At 55.0% G+C, this 15,462-nt stretch overlaps 2 protein-coding genes across 8 annotated transcripts in view; one reads left to right on the top strand and one right to left on the bottom strand.

Annotated features, from left to right (window-relative positions):
• NUDT16L1 (nudix hydrolase 16 like 1) lies at positions 1 to 6,494 on the top strand. Of its 6 annotated transcripts, XR_012061111.1 has the most exons (8): positions 3 to 206; positions 285 to 545; positions 1,289 to 1,519; positions 2,401 to 2,573; positions 3,226 to 4,717; positions 4,962 to 5,066; positions 5,500 to 5,823; positions 6,329 to 6,494. XR_012061111.1 is itself a non-coding variant. In XM_072942617.1 (4 exons), the coding sequence occupies exons 1-3, from the start codon at positions 9 to 11 to the stop codon at positions 1,508 to 1,510; spliced, it is 561 nt and encodes a 186-aa protein (XP_072798718.1). In that variant the 5' UTR covers positions 2 to 8; the 3' UTR covers positions 1,511 to 1,519; positions 2,401 to 2,701. The 6 variants fall into 6 exon arrangements, 4 of the variants coding, with proteins under 4 accessions (XP_072798718.1, XP_072798720.1, XP_072798716.1 ...); XR_012061112.1 differs by lacking the exons at positions 3,226 to 4,717; positions 4,962 to 5,066; positions 5,500 to 5,823; positions 6,329 to 6,494 and having other exon boundaries at positions 1 to 206; positions 285 to 615; positions 1,289 to 1,511; positions 2,401 to 2,701; XM_072942617.1 differs by lacking the exons at positions 3,226 to 4,717; positions 4,962 to 5,066; positions 5,500 to 5,823; positions 6,329 to 6,494 and having other exon boundaries at positions 2 to 206; positions 1,409 to 1,519; positions 2,401 to 2,701.
• ANKS3 (ankyrin repeat and sterile alpha motif domain containing 3) overlaps positions 2,908 to 15,462 on the bottom strand; it is a 25,579-nt gene continuing 13,024 nt past the window's right edge. Inside the window, exons 6-17 of one of the 2 annotated variants that reach the window (XM_072942609.1) lie at positions 13,533 to 13,668; positions 10,235 to 10,393; positions 8,299 to 8,436; positions 7,685 to 7,794; positions 7,180 to 7,347; positions 5,741 to 5,865; positions 5,129 to 5,270; positions 4,519 to 4,691; positions 4,135 to 4,220; positions 3,607 to 3,690; positions 3,352 to 3,443; positions 2,908 to 3,257 (exon numbers count right to left, since the gene is read on the bottom strand). In XM_072942609.1, coding sequence (XP_072798710.1) covers positions 3,364 to 3,443; positions 3,607 to 3,690; positions 4,135 to 4,220; positions 4,519 to 4,691; positions 5,129 to 5,270; positions 5,741 to 5,865; positions 7,180 to 7,347; positions 7,685 to 7,794; positions 8,299 to 8,436; positions 10,235 to 10,393; positions 13,533 to 13,668 — 1,401 coding nt within the window. In that variant the 3' untranslated portion in view covers positions 2,908 to 3,257; positions 3,352 to 3,363. The remainder of the gene's footprint in view (positions 3,258 to 3,351; positions 3,444 to 3,606; positions 3,691 to 4,134; positions 4,221 to 4,518; positions 4,692 to 5,128; positions 5,271 to 5,740; positions 5,866 to 7,179; positions 7,348 to 7,684; positions 7,795 to 8,298; positions 8,437 to 10,234; positions 10,394 to 13,532; positions 13,669 to 15,462) is intronic. The other variant, XM_072942610.1, reaches the window with a different exon arrangement.

Genomic DNA, 15,462 nt, shown 5'->3' on the forward strand with positions numbered 1-15,462 from the left:
GCCCGCGCATGCACTTAAGAGGCGGCGCTGGGGCAGCACTGGGTACTGGCAAGATGTCGACAGCAGCGGTCCCTGAGTTGAAGCAGATAAGCAGAGTGGAGGCGATGCGCCTGGGGCCAGGCTGGAGCCACTCGTGCCACGCCATGCTGTATGCTGCAAACCCCGGGCAGCTCTTTGGCCGCATCCCCATGCGCTTCTCGGTGCTGGTGAGGACATAGGCAGGCGGGCTGGCGGGGACTGGGCGCCACTCGGGCCCGCGTCCGTGACCTGGAGCTCTCTTGCAGATGCAGATGCGTTTCGACGGGCTGCTGGGCTTCCCCGGGGGATTCGTGGACCGGCGCTTCTGGTCGCTGGAGGACGGACTGAACCGAGTTCTGGGCCTGGGCCTGGGCTGCCTGCGCCTCACAGAGGCCGACTACTTGAGCTCGCACCTGACCGAGGGCCCGCACCGCGTCGTGGCGCACCTGTACGCGCGGCAGCTGACCCTGGAACAGCTGCACGCCGTGGAGATCAGTGCGGTGCACTCGCGCGACCACGGCCTGGAGGTGGGGCCGCCGCCCGGGCCCCGCCCCCCACCCCGGGGTTTGGCTCTGGCCCCGCGGAAGGCACCGATGGGTAACACGCCCCCTTGAGGGTCCACCAACCGGGCTGGGAGGGGTGTCGCTGTCTCCAGCATCGGGTTGGGTAGAGGGGCTAGGGATCCGGGTTGGGTGGGAGTCAGGGGTCGGGTCAAGGGCTTCCTCGGGGCTGTGTTCCATCTGCCTTGCTGCCTGCCATTGCCAATCCTGGGAGTGGGGAGTGGGATCAGAGGGAGGATGGAAAGGGGCGGTGCCTACTCGGGAGGTGGGACACTTAAGAGCAAAAAGAGGATCTTGCAGGTCTGGGTTCATGAACCAGGTCCTACGGTGAGGGAGATGAAGGCTTTTTGCCTGGGGGTTTTAGTCTGGAAGGGCTAGGAGTGACACTTGGGGTGTTTAGGATTACCAGGTGTAAGAGGGAGCATGGGGTGTGGACTGGGGGGCTTCCTGCCAGCGGATGGGGACTGGGACTAGAGGGTGGGATGGAGGTGCATGGGGGTGGCCTTGAAAGTTGCCTGGGGAGAAGTGGGGCTGTACTGCTCTGAGAGAGCTGGCTGGCTTCTGCCTCATCTGACCCTGCCCGGGTGTCCCATTTTGTCCTTGAGAACCTGGCTGTCTTTCCCCTGGCCTAGCAGCTCAAAAGCCTCCCCTCCTGCCAGGGTCATGTTATCCTGGGGCCTGGCCCCAACCCTGGTCTCCTCTCCATGCAGGTGCTGGGGCTCGTGCGGGTCCCACTGTACACCCAGAAGGACCGAGTCGGTGGCTTTCCCAACTTCCTGAGTAATGCTTTCATCAGCACAGCCAAGTACCAGCTCCTCTTTGCCCTCAAGGTGCTCAACATGATGCCTGAGGAGAAGCTGGCTGAGGCCTTGGCTGCGGCCACGGAGAAGCAGAAGAAAGCCCTAGAGAAGCTGCTCCCATCTTCCTCCTGAGGTTGCGCTGTGCGTCCTGTCGTCCTCCCTCTGCTTGTTCCCAAGGGCTGAGGCTGGGCCCTCACTTCCAGTGGGAGTGTATCTTCCATCATGTTTCTGTGTTTGCCCCATTCTGTGTGGGGGAGTGCGCATCCTGTCACCTCCACTGACCTCAGCAGTTACTGGGTGGTGGCCTGGGTGCGCCCACTCAAACTCTCCTTTCATCATGGGCTGTGGAGCCCCGGGTATGGCCCGATTGCTCAAGGGGATAAGTGCACAGGCACTTGGACCCTGGAGAAGCTGGTCTGTTTTCACAGTAGACTTGGTTCTAGCAGAGGGCAGCTCTGGGTTGACTCCTTCCTGCATCCTGCCCCAAGTCAGCCCCAGGGCCTGGAGAAGAGCCGGCCTCGGGTAGGATGTTACACTGTGATTTTTTTTTTTTCACAGACTGTGAATTTTGGTTGTTAGCGTCACTTGCAGCAAAACTTTAAAGCAGCTTTACTCCCTTGGGTTTGATCCCTGAGGACAGTCGGGACCCAGCTGGAGCTGGAGCTGCTGGAGGAAGGAGCTGCTGAAGTCAATCTTCGGCTGCTCTGTGTGTTCTTTGGTCCTGGCTGCAGGCTGAGGGCTGAGTGCAGGAGGGTGTCCCCTTCCCCACTACCCAGTGATCTGCAGGCAGGGGCTGGCCCAAGACTGGGGCTTGGACACCATTCAGAGTGGCGCTAAGGCAGGCCTGTCCCAGGTGGGGGTGCTGGACACCTCCCTGTGTTTACTGTGGCGCTACCAGCCATGAGTCTCTCTGGGACTGACCATGCAAGGCCCCTCTCCTGATCCCAGGAGCTCTGGTGGTACCTGGGCTGAGCCCGCTGCTCTTTCCTTTGCTTTGAAAGCCTCCCTTTTTCCATCTTCAGCACAGTCTGCAGGCAGCTCTGGGAGGTAGTCTGGAAGCACTGGCCGAGTGTGTGGAATGACAGCATAAGAGCCACGTGGGACAGGAAGGTCACCACTGGCAGTCTCCTACAGCCTTATGTCTGGAAAGACTCCTCAGTGAATCTACCAGTTTCCACAGTGCCAACCTGGCCTGGTAAGGAAAGCAATGCTCTCAGCCCCGCCCGGGCGTCTGTCCCACCTTAGAGTCTTGATGAAGCGGCCGGCACTTGTGGGCAAAAACACTTCGCTCTGTAAATAAAACATCTGTACCTTTCGCCTATATTTTCTGAGGCATGCTTTGCTCTCTGGGTAGCTCTGTAGAATTGTGGGGTGCTCTGAGCTGCAGGGGATGGATGTGTGGGGCAGCAAGGGTCCCCAGTTGGTCCTGCTGTCAGTGTTCTGGGGTGAGGGCCCTGGCACGGGTCTCCTTGCAGTGGTCTATCAGCCAGTACTGGAGGCCACGTGACCAGAAATGAACCTCTCACCAGCCAATCTTAAATTTTATTTTCCAGCAAATGGCATATCCTGCCCAGGTGCCCGTCCCCATCCGTCAGGGCAAATTCAGTGTGGTGCCTGTGGTGTGTGGGGCTGCATTCTCCCCAAGGCCCTGCCTGCTCCGGGCCTTAATCCTAGGTTCTGGACAGGAGGCCCTCGTCCTGCCTCAGAGCAGGCCTCGCTGCCCTCACGCCAGCCACAGCCCCGTCCTGCCTCTGTCTGCTGGCTGCTCCTGGGGCCCGATCCTCTGGCCCTGCTGGGGACCCAGCTGCTGCGGCCGCCGCTCACTGCCCTCCTGTCTCCGGGCACAGCTTCAGGGTGGATCCGTCACCCCACGTCAGCTCTGAGAAGGGAAAGGGAAGACTCCAGTGGGCACTCGCTCAGCTGCACGGCAGGCCCTCCTCTCCTGGCCTGGGTTCTGGGCTGACGACACTCACCGTCCCTCCCGGCTAAGGCTCCCGCCAGTTCTCCTTCCCGTTGAGCACCTGCAGCTTCTCCAGGCTCTGGGTCACCGAGCACAGCACTCGCCCTGAGGATGGGAGCAGACAATGACTGCTTTGCAAGTCTGGGGGGCGAGCAGGGCACAGGAATGGGTGGCTGGGGATGCTGGGGGGCTGTGGCAGGCTCTCCCTGTTCACCGCATCTGGCCCTGAGTGCGGGCAGGAGCCACGAGCTGCTGCCCAGAGACTCACCCATCTCCCGGACTCGATCCTCCAGTGCTCCTGACAGCTCAGGGAGGCTCAGGGCCTGCAAGGAGGCCTGCCAGCCTTTGGCGTCTGTGGGGCAGAGGGCTGGGTGGGCCCTGGGGTCTGTGCATCTCTTCGTCCTGAGCCACCTTGACCAGGGGACCCACCCAGCCGTCAGTGCCGGCACCACCCCCTTGTTCCATCACAGTTTGTTCTCCCACTTGTTGACCAAAGTGCCAACTGCCAGTCAGGGCCTGGCATGGGGAGTGAGAGTGTGAGGGTCCCTGCCTACTGCTAGGCTATGCCTCAGGATGGCCCCAGTGTAGGGCTGCAGGTGTCACTTGAAGCCTTGGACGTGAAGGGCCTCTGCATCCCACCATCAGGAGGGACAGTGAGGATGTGGGCTTGGGCGTGTGAGGGGACCTGGGAGTGTCTGTCAGTGTGATAATGGTGCTGGGACAAGGGGTAAAGCCTGGCTTGGAGAGGCGTCTTGCCCTCCACATGCCTGTACCAGGGCCAGGATGCTGCTCTTACCAGCTGTGGGGAGGGCTGGGCCCAGGGTGGCCCCAAGCGGGTACTGGTCCTGCCTCACTCGGGCTGACAGCTCAGCTTGACAGGCTCTGTGGGACATGAGAGCAGGTGCGGGTGAGGGGAGAGGCCTCGCGGGGCCAACACCCACCTCCTCCCTGTATGAAGCTGGGCTCTCGCCTGCCGGTGAGGCCCAGGCAGAGAAGGACCCACTTGGGGTGTGCAGGTTCTCAGGGCCCCTCTGCTGCCTGCAGGGAGGAACAGCCAGAATGAAATGGGGGGTGGTGGTAACCCCAGAAGGCCCTGAAAATGACCCCTTGATTGAAGAATCTGGAGGAAACGATGACTCAGCCTGGCCCTGGCCCGGGGGCAGCTCAGATGCCCACTCACCGCAGCTGGTCCAGGATAACAGCAGCATCCCGGGTGAGGGCCCAGGTCTCCTGCAGCTGTGTGTGGACGTTCTTGCGGGCTCCGTCCTGCTCCAGCAGGCAGCTCTCCACCACGGCCCGCAGCTCCTGCTCCTGCGACACCTGGCCCCGCATGGCCTCCACCTCTTCACAGCGCTGCGGCGGACAAGGTGGCAGGTGGGGTAGGTAAACGGGCTGGGGCACTTGGGGACACCAGGCCACGACCACTCAGGCTGCCCACACCCCTGCCCCCAGATTCCATCTCCACCGTCTGAGTGCCTCATTTCTCCTGGCCTGGAGGGGCCTGTCTCCTCAGTGTCCCTACTCTGGGTCCCTGCCTGCGAGCCCCATGGTGTCCCCGCTGGCTGCTGTGCCCCACCTTCACCCTCTCCCCTCCCAAGTGCCCATCTGTGCGTCTCCCTTCAGCACATGAGCTGCCCTGCTCCCTGCCTTCACTGTCCTGTCTCCCACCCTGGCTGCTGCTCTGCGGACTCTGGGCGTCTGTCTCCACGGCTGCGTCCTTCACTGCAGGTGTGTCAGCAGACGCCCCTCTTGCCATTTCTGCACGTCCCTTGCCCCAGCTCCCCACTCACTTTGTGCAGCTGGATGGCGAGCTCCTGCATCTCAGCTTCCAGCCGGTCAGCATAGGCCAGCTCCAGGGCATCACTGGGGGGGCGGGCACTGCTGTGCCAGCGAGCAATGGCAGAGGTCATCTTCCTCTTGGGCCCGAACAACCTGCGGCGGGGGGGTGAGAGAAGGACGCGGGTGGGCTGCCTTGTGTGTGGAGGCTCCATGGGCCATCCTACCAAGACCGTCCCCTAGAAAAGGCCCAGCTTTGAAGGGGGAGAGTAGCTCCCCGGGATCCTGGAACAGAGGACACGAAGTAACATGAGGAGTTGTGAGTTGTGACAAGCCTCCCCGCTCTGGTGGGGTGGCATCCCTGGCTGCTGCTTTCCCTGGACAGGGACCTGTGGATGACCGTCTGCCAACTCCGAACACTCAAAAGTGAACAGCAGGAAACATCTGGGTGCCCTGAACACAGAAGTGTCCACTGGGCCTGCACAGGACGTCAGCCAGGAGTGGCGGACAGCTAACCGCAGGGAAAGAGCCGGCCTCTGGACAGGGCAGCCCTCCACCTGAATGCTGGGAGCTGCAACCCCAGCCGGTCCCAGGGCTCTTTGGCCACGGAGGCCCCGTGGACTCACGTGATGCCGATTTCCTTCAGGTCGCTCTCGGTGAGGGTCAGGAAGATGCGGAGGTCCACGTCCTGCTCCTCGAACACCTGCAGGTACTTTAGACAGCCGATCTGCTCCAGCAGCGTGGCCAGGTCCTAGGGGGCAAGGAGCCAGGGCGGTCAGAGGGCAGGTCAGAACACAGGTGGGCCCTGCAGGCAGGGGCACAACACAAGGCACATCCCGAGGCAGGTCCACAGCAGTGACTCCCCAGCCTCTGCAGACCCTCAACCAGTTTCATCTCCCCTTCACCTGGGGGAGTTTTTGCTTTTGCTGATGTGGCATTCTTGGCTGAGTTTTCTTTCACTTCTTTGAACACGTTATCCCCTCTGATGAGAAATGTCCTGTAAATTTTCTGGAGATGCCCTTGGATGTGCTGAGTCACTTGTCACAAGATTCTGTGTCTTCTGATGGTCTGTGATGTGTCCAGGTGTGGCTCTGAGTTTGACCGACTTAGAGCTTGTTCAGCTTCATAGATGCGCAGATCCATTTCTTCATCAAATCTGGGAAAACCTGGCTATTTTAAAACATTTTCCCTGCTTTTCTCTCCCTCCTCCCTAGGAGCACCACTGTGGTCTCACAGGTGTTGGGTCCTTTTCTCCATTCTTCTTCATCTCTCAGATCGGACGACCTCAGTTGAGCTACAGGAAGTTTTCTGATTCTCTCTTCTGTGTATTCAAATCTGCTGTCGAGCCCTTCTAGTAAAGTTTTCACTTCAGTTACTGTATTTTCAACTCCAGAATTTCTATTTGGTTACTTTTATTTCTGTCACTTTCAATATTTAGAGATGGTTTCTTTTAGGTCTTGGAATATATTTTAAAGAGCTGATTTAAAGTCTCCAGTCAACATGTGCTTAAGGCCTCAAGAGGCCAGCTGGTCACCGGGCCGGGAACACAAACCCTGGGGAGAGCTCCCCGGGGGCTGCGAGGAGAAATCAGCAAAACCACAGGCTTTAAGCGAAGAGCAGAGCCCTGACTTGAAGTGATAAATAGCAAACACTTGAAACACATGAGACAGTTGAGCTGCTGATGCACCTGTAACCAAGTAACTGCGGAGCCAGCGCAGCCACGATGACAAGAAGCAGAAACCACAGTTCTCGCTGAGCGCTGGCTGCCACCTGTCACTGCTTCATGTGCATCTTGTCACTGTCGCCAAAAAGCAGCTCCACGACATCGGTCCTGTGCTGCTCCTCCCAGGACTCAGGAAGGCTGGGCTGAACGTGGAAACCAAGGGGACGGACAGAAACCCTGCCGCTGGCCCCTCTCGCCATTAAGCATCCTCTCCGCCCGAGCAGCTCTATAGGTCACTTGGGGAAGAACCACCCCACTCTCGTCTCTCAAATAAATGCCTCACAGATCACAAAAGCCCCATCCTTTTAACAGTGTACCCACCAGCTTCACAAGTTGTCTTACCTGGGGTCCTGAATACGGGGACCTCTCAGTCTGGGGGACAGATCCCGGGGAACAGGAAGTCCCGGTGCCAGGAGGCCACTGGCTGTCACTACTGCTGTGACGGCTCTTAGTCTTCACATAACTTTTAGTTTGTTTGCGAACTGAGCTTTTACGTGCATGATCTGAATCCTGCAGTGAGAGATGTGTTTAAAGTAACTCCGAAGGGCTCACAGCTAACATGGCTGTGTCCAAACTCTGCTTTCCGCCCCACAGCTCTAGCGTCTGCGTCGCCATCTGTGCCACTTCCCTCACGGGCTGGGTCAGTTTGAAACCCTTCATGAAACCCTCCCGCCTGCCACACAGAGGCTTCCCCGGTGACTGCCTCCAGGGTCCTTGGGGCACAAACCCAGCGGTGCTCCGGGTACGTCTAGGCACAGCGTGGACGCAGTGAACCCTTGTAGCAGACCTCAGCTGACGCCAGGAAAGGGGAGGGAGGTGGGAGAGCAAGAGGGGAGGAGAAGGTCACCTCATTGCTCTCCAGGGAGGCCTCGCTGCTGAGTCCCGGGGCCCTCGCCAGGGCCTCGCTGCTGCTGCTGCTCCGCGCGGCCCCGAGGTTGGCACAGAAGGCGTGCTCTTCTGACAACGGCGAAGATGAGGACGCCTGACCACAGGCCTCGCCCGTGGCGACTCCCCCGAGCCCTGCACCAAGCTGTTTCCTCCGCAGCTCTCAGTAGCTACTGTTTATTCTGTTCATGCTGACTGCCTGGCCAAGCCCACCCTCTACACTTGGCCAGGTTGTGTCTGCTCTGGTCACTGATAAATCCAAGCATCTGGAACGGTGCTTGGCACAGAGGGCACTCGCTAAACAGCTGGTGAAGGGACCATACGTGTAGCATACAAGGACATTTCCTGAGGGCTTACCAGTCAGCAGGCTAAACCTCTGTCTGGAGTGACCCCCCCCCATCCTGCCCGGAGAGGCCCTGGGCAAGAAGTCTCCTCACCTGTCCCCCTGCTAGATTCTCTGACTCTCCTCACGAGAGCCAGAGCCTTCTCTAACTTGCCCCCTCCTCTGCTGGACGGACTCATCACAGTGCCACGGCCCTGCTGGACGGGTGTGTGTGTCGGGGGGCTGGCGCGTACCCCGGCTGCTGCTGCTGCTGCTCTCCACGTCCCGCTCGTTGATGGGGGAGGTGACGTCCCTGTAGCAGAGGCCCCCCTCTTCCAGGGGGTTCTCATCGCTGCTGTTGAAGGTGACATAGCCCCGGGGAGGCACCTGCTCTGTGGACAGAATAGGGCACGTGAATCTACACACACACAAAAAGCAAGATGAGATCTTCCTTCCAAATGCAACCGCCGCTTTAGAGGAATCTTGGCCGGTGGGGGAACCCAGGACGCAGGCCGGCAGGCAGCTCGTAGTGACCAGCTTCTCTACTCGCCCCAGTGGCCTGGACATAACTGTGCAGTCTGCAGGGGAGGACATGGGCTCCGAGAGGTGAGGGGCCAGTTTGTGCCCAACAGCGAGTGCGCAGCAGAACCCGGCCCGGCCCAGGCTGGTGCTCTCAGCATCACCGTGGCTTTTCCAAGAGAAAAAAGGAGATTCCTGAGCCAGAGTAAAACTATCCCATGAGGGGTTCCTTTCTGCTGGGTACATCTACCCTCACACACACACCGCGGCCACGCCCCTGTGACCTTCCAGCACAGGGCGCTCCACCTTGGGTCAGTCAGCCCAGCCACAAGGAGGGCTGGCTGAGCAGGAAGGTAAGAGGCCCTGGGCTAAACATGACCAGCAGCAACACCAAATGTCGTCACCTTTGAGCGCACCTGTCTACGAGGAAACAAGAAGCGGCAGAACACACACCAGAGAGTTTAAGTGCAATCTTGCTCCTGTCCCTTCCCCACGGAAACTGCATTTGCATGAAAGCCCGGCTGGTGGGATCACAGGTGATGTGTTTTCTTCTTTATACCCTTCTATAATTAAGAGATTTTTCACAATCAGCACATGCTCTTTATCATTCAAGTGTTTTTTACCTGTTGGCAAAGAGGACATATACACTTGCTGGAAAATTTAAATATCACAAAGTGTAAGAGGAAATACAAAATCTCCTGAGATGCCACAACTGAGACACAGCTCCGGCTGTCACTCTGGTGACCACCAGCTCCTCTGTGGTGCATAAACAAGAGCTGTACAGATGGGCTTCGCCACAGACTTTTGGTAACTTGAAGGAATTTTCCATTTAAAAAGCCTTGGTGGTGGGTCTTTCCTACGCCCCACCCGACCTCAGGCGGGACAGGGGCGTGGGCTGCTCAGAACAGACTCTGCTCCAGCACTGTGCTCCCACTCTGCCCAGCCAGGACGACGGGAGAAGGGAGAAGGTGGGCCCAGAGTTCCCAACCAGCACCAGGACCCCTTCCAAGGGTCTGAGAAGGGAATCAAGTTCTCACATAGTCTTGACTGAAACACACACACCAGCCTGACTGGGAGTCGGGTCCTCCACGCCCAGCGGCAGACGCCCACTTGCTAGACCAGCAGCCTGGCCACTGATGAGTAACCCACACGTAAGTCTGCTCATTCAGTCAGGCCTGCGGCAAGAGAGCATCAAACCCAACTCGCCCCAAGAACCACTGGTGCCCGAGCTCCCCACGAGCATCACACTCAACAGTCAGGAGATCTGGAAACTCGGGTCTAGGGCTCCGGCCCCCCGGATGTGTGCCATCCGACAGCTCTCAAACCCATCACTTTGAGGAAAGCGCGCAGGGGCAGAGTCCTCCCCAGGGGATGCGGCATTTCCCCCTCTGACTGAGCCACCCGCGTGATAAATGGGTCCGACCTCAGCTACATTTCTGCTCCATGAGAGAATGTTCTATTTTTAATTTTAACCAATGAAAAGGAAAATCAAAGGATGAACCAAAACCCAAGAGTGAGCCAATAACTGACGTGTCTCCATCCCTATGATCTGTCCTGAGTCCCTGAGCTGCTGCTGCTGCTCCCACCTGGCAGCCCACACGTCAGGAGCCTGGATCAGGACAGAATCCCGGACTCCAGTGTCAAGGCCACCAGGGGCCGTGGGCCGCTCACCATAGCGAGGCTGCTGCGTCCTGCCCCCGAGCCCGATGGCAGTGATCCTGGCCAAGGCTCGCGGCCCCTCGTGGATGCTAAGGCCCTTCTTCCGGCAGGGCCTCTGTCTCTGAGGAACCGGGCAGGATTCATCCGAAGAGCTCAGATCTTCAAATTTTTCTGTGGGTCAAACACCAAAATTAAGACAGTTTATTCAGTGATGGACTAATCTAGTAATCCTCAAAATGAACTAGAAGAAAGTCATTGTAATTGGTTTTCTTAAATTGAGAAAAAGAAAAGTATTTCCCAGGATGTCACCTGTGAGAAATGCCCCAAGGCCGGCCCACCAGGATGCCTGGGGGGTGGCAAGCTTGCTGAGTATGATGAGGGGTTCTGTTCTCTCCCTCTCTCTGTCTGGGTTTCCAGAATTTCTTACAAGCCTGTATTACGTTTACAGTCAGAAATAAATTCTGTTCTAGGCTGAAGTGGCAAGTAAGCCCCACCTCTTCATAAACATACAACAACAGCAGTCACAACTTCCTAAGCAATTTTATGTTCCCAACATGAGTAACTTCTTTTAATTTTTTAAAAATTTTTTGCGGGGAGGCAATTAGGTTTATTTTTATGTATTTACTTACTGAATGGAGGTACTGAGGATTGAACCCAGGACCTCATGCATGCTAAGCACACACTCTACCACTGAGCCTGAACAACTCCCTCCCTGAACAACTTCTTGGGAAATAAGCACCACCTGACGGCTCTGTTTGCTGCTTCATGAAATATTTCAAATCACCACCCATATGAGCTTATGAGCTTATGAGATCAGTGTGCGCACAGCCATTAGCATTTTATAGCTTTTCTCCATTTTCCATATCTCATCACACCTAGAAAGCAAATTTCGGGGGGGGGTGTTGATCTGTAGAAGGCTCCCATTGGTAAGATCTCATTTTGGAGTTGGTGAACTGGGGTGGAGACACACCGAGGAGTCCCTGTTAGCACCGCACCCCTGTCCTCACATGCTGGTGTTTGTTACAGAACAGTCTTGTGGCCAGGAAGGGAGCAGGTTGCTCAGGTGTGAGCTGAAGCCTCAGACCAGCCACTGTCGGGAAAGTGAGGGGTCACTGGCCCGTTTCCAAAGCCGGCCAGTGACCCTGAGTGGCCCAGTCAGTCCCTCCCACACCAGGATGGCCACCTCCAGGGGGAGCCTGGGTCCGTCCAAGCAGAAGCTGAGGGAGTCACAGAAGATAAAGGTACAGGGAGGTAACTGAGGAAAAGGCAGCTCCCTCAGCCTGAACCTCCCGACACGTCCTTTCGAGCCTGCACAGTCAGCAGAACGGACAGACCCACATGCACCCCAACTCCAACACGGCCCAGGCGGCGGGGACCCCACCAACGTCAGCACGCCTCCCTCCAGTGAGGAGGAGACGGACTCGCGCTCCAGCAGAGGCTCCTTGTCGCTCGCCTCGCTCTCTGCACAGAGACAAGCGGGTCTAGGAAAACGCCACACAGAAAAGCGAGGGCAAAGACCGGCCCAAGTGGATTCACAGGAGAAGCCCCCACAGACCACACAGGACCAACGCCACAGAAATTGTTCCAGAGCACAAGAGGAAGGGGCCCTTCCTAGTTCTTTTTATGCAGCAAGTATAATATTGAGACCTATACCAGATAAAGGCAGAACAGCAAAAACTACAGACCAATGTCACTTGTGATTAAAATAATAAATAAAATGTTAGCAAATGGAATCCAAAACCACATTAAGTAATGCACCAAGTGGGATTTATGCCAAGAATGTAAAATTGGTTCATTATTAGGAAACTCATTAATGCAATATATTGTATTATATTTTTTGTGAGGAAATTCACAATCATCTCTATAGATGTTGACAAAGCCTTTGACAAAATTCAACACTTACTCCTCTAAGAAACATTCAAGAATATAGGAAATGACAGACACTTTCTTAAAATGCTAACACATATGCAAACCTTACTCTGAAAGCCAGCATCTTACTTAACGTGGCATTTCCTCTAACATCGGACAACAGTGAATGCCCGCTTCCTCCACCATATTCATCAGGGCACCAGGGGCTTCAGCAAGCGCAACGAAACCAAAGGAATGAGAGGTATAAAGATCTGAAAAAAAGTAGTAAGTCTGTCTCTCTCTGCAGGTTTTATGGTAGTGTACCTGGAAAAAACTAGGGAATCAATGAAGAAAACTAACTCAGACAATGAAAGAACTCAGTCAGGCAGCAGAACATAAAACTGGTGGACATCAACCGCTGTCCTCTTCACAGGCGACAGGCAGTGAGGGCTGGAGTGGCAGCCTCAAGGTATAACACGTTTACAGCAGCAACGAGGAAAATCAGACACACAGGAATAAGCTGAAGTTGTATGCAAAACGTGCATGAGGGAAAATTTAAAATTGTCCTGCAGGACATAAAAGTACACTTGAACAAAAGGACAACTTAACAGCATGAAGAGGTCGTTAATTTACAGATTTTCCACAATCTCAAAAATATCAACACACTGTCTTTAAGGAGCTAGACAGGAGGATGCTCAAGTTCATACCAAAAATTAAGCGAGCGGGAGCCAAGAAATGTAGGGAAAGGGAAGCTGCGAGAGGCCAGCCCTAGCAGGTGGTCAAACATGTCAGAAAATGCCCCTGTCATTTACAGACGTGTGTACAGGGTCCGGTGGAACAGAATAGGAAATCCAGAGACAAACCTGGACACAAAGGGAAATTCAGACTATATGATAAAGACGGCCCCTCAGACCACTGGGTCAGAAATGGACTTCTAAACAGATGATGGATGCTAGGACAACGGGGCAGCCAGCTGAAAAACCCCACCTCCCTCCACACGTGAAAATAAAGTGAATGATCGGTGGTCTGCATGTAGAAAATGAAACCAGACAAGAACCAGAGGAAGACGGGCGAATTCCTGTACAACCAGGGCACAGGGAAAGACTTCCTGTGACTTAAAACCCAGAGGAAATAAAAGACTGATGAATCTGACTACTTAAAATTAAAACATTTTACATGGCAACAACTATGAGCAAAGTCAGGAAAGGAAACCCAGAGCGAGCCCCTCTGTGAGCTGCCCTGTGTCCTGCCCACCCGCAGCCTGGCCATCCTGCTCTGCTCTCCACACCCCTCCCCTCAGCCCAGCGGGCCCCCACCTTGCCGATGAGACGGAGTCATGGGGTGGGGGGTGTTGAGAAGGTCTCGGGCAAAGCTCCAAGGAGCAGTGGGAGCCCGGGAAGGAGGAGCCTCCTTTCTCTCGGGGACAGGATGCCAGCAGAGGCCTGGCCACAGATGCCGGTACCTGGGCTCCGGTAGACGCTCTGGGGCAGAGACGGTGAGTGGGCGTCAATCAGCCCCACGATCTTCATGTGTCCGTACTGCCTGGCCAGCATCCGGGCTGTGGCTCCACTGTGGTCTCTCGTGTCCACTCTGACTCCCTGTGAAAGTTCGGGAAAGAAGAGTTAGGACCCTACCCTGCAAAGCACCCTGGCTTCACTTAGGGGCTGTGGACCCCGGAGATGGCCAGCTTCTTCCCCTACGACCCCAGAGCCCTACGAGGAAGAGGCCAAGGCCCTAGCAAGCTCCCTTCTAAATAACACCTTTGGCTTCTGACGCACACTCAGCGGGGAGGGAGGGCGGGCAGGCTGCAGGCTGCTGGGCCGGGGAGCCCAACCTTCACCCTCTGCACCTGGCGTGTGGCCCACTCGCTCCATCTCTCCCCACAGAGAAAATTGGGGACAACAGATTCACCTGAGGGGCAGCCTTTAAAAACCACAATCGGATCGGGAACACCACCCTTCTGAAACAGAATTTGGTAACTTTTATCCAAAGTCCTAAAAAGTACTTAGTCTTCAGCACAACGTATTTGCAGTAATAAAAACCTGGAGATGACTTCCATGCTCTGGGGGAGTAGAGAGTCAGCTGTGTTACTGCCATAAATGCGGGTATTTACAAATAACCAAGTTATAACCAACTTTTTAAAAGGACCATGATACAAAACTGCCTACACATTATAGCTGCAGACAAACCCAAAACGTGTACAGAAAGTAATACTGGAAAGAAATATGCCCCAACTGTTGGCGCTATTTTAAGCAGTAAGATAACGGGGATTTTTTCACACCTTCCTCATCTTCTGTATTTTCTAAAGTTACTAGGAACATGTTTACTTCTGAAACGGGAAAAGCCCAGAAGCTTCCCACTTTTAAGAGCTCCAGCCGTGCGGTCTTGCAGCTGAGGCAGAGCTACCGGAGCCCATGCTCCAAGGGCAGCCCAGCAGGAGGCAGCTGGGGCTGAAAGCGTGCACGGTCCTCTGCCCAGCCGTTCCACAGGGAACTACAAGATATTGAATACAGTTCCCTGTGCTATGCAGTATAAACTTGTTTATCTATTTTCATAACTGCAAATCTAGAACTCCCAATTTATCGCTTCCCATCCCCTTCCCCCTCTGGTAACCATAAGTTTGTTTTCTATGTCTGTGAGTCTGTTTCTGTTTCACAAATAAGTTCATGTCATTTTTTTTAGATTCCACATGTAAGCGGTATCATATGGTATTTTTCTTTCTCTTTCTGGCTTACTTCACTCAGAATAACAATCTCCAGGTTCATCCATGTTGCTCCAAATGGCATTATTTTATTCTTTTTTATGGCTGAGTAGTATTCCATTGTATAAATATACCACTACTTCTTTATCCAGTCATCTGTTGATGGGATGATGGACATTAGGTTGTTTCCATGTCTTGGCTATTTAAACAGTTGTTTGCTTAACTGTACTTTTTAATTCTTTTTATAGCAAGTATATATCACTTGTATAATAAGTATTTATATATGTGTACTGTTTTCCCCTAATCTGGAAAACTATGATCAACTGACTTGATTGATCTTGGTTGAGCCAGTACAGAAGGTGATTATCATACTTCCCTCTGGTAGGAAAAAGCTGCATTTTTACAACAGCCTAACTGAGCTTTACTTTCTATAATCCCCCACTTTCCAGAGCTCTAGTTAGAAAACTTGAGCCTTAAAAGATCATTTCTAGGCAGGGTAGGAGGAGAGGAGGCTGGACGAAGGTGGTCAAGAGGAACAATCTTCCTAGGGGGAGGGACAAGACAGGGGTAGGAGACTAAGAGTTACAAACTATTACATATAAAATAAATAAGCTATGGGGGGAGGGTATAGCTCCGTGGTAGAGCACATGCCTAGCATGCATGAGGTCCTGAGTTCACTCCTCAGTACTGC

This window comes from Vicugna pacos, chromosome 18 (genome assembly GCF_048564905.1).
Source record: "Vicugna pacos chromosome 18, VicPac4, whole genome shotgun sequence".
Lineage (NCBI taxonomy): Eukaryota > Metazoa > Chordata > Mammalia > Artiodactyla > Camelidae > Vicugna > Vicugna pacos.

What these genes read in the sequence shown, in the direction of transcription:
- NUDT16L1 (XM_072942615.1), top strand. Translation starts at nt 9, where the DNA reads ATGCACTTAAGAGGCGGCGCTGGGGCAGCACTGGGTACTGGCAAGATG. An exon ending in CCATGCGCTTCTCGGTGCTG is followed by an intron (nt 207 to 284) that starts GTGAGGACATAG and finishes GCTCTCTTGCAG; the next exon opens with ATGCAGATGCGTTTCGACGG. An exon ending in CGCGCGACCACGGCCTGGAG is followed by an intron (nt 546 to 1,288) that starts GTGGGGCCGCCG and finishes CTCTCCATGCAG; the next exon opens with GTGCTGGGGCTCGTGCGGGT.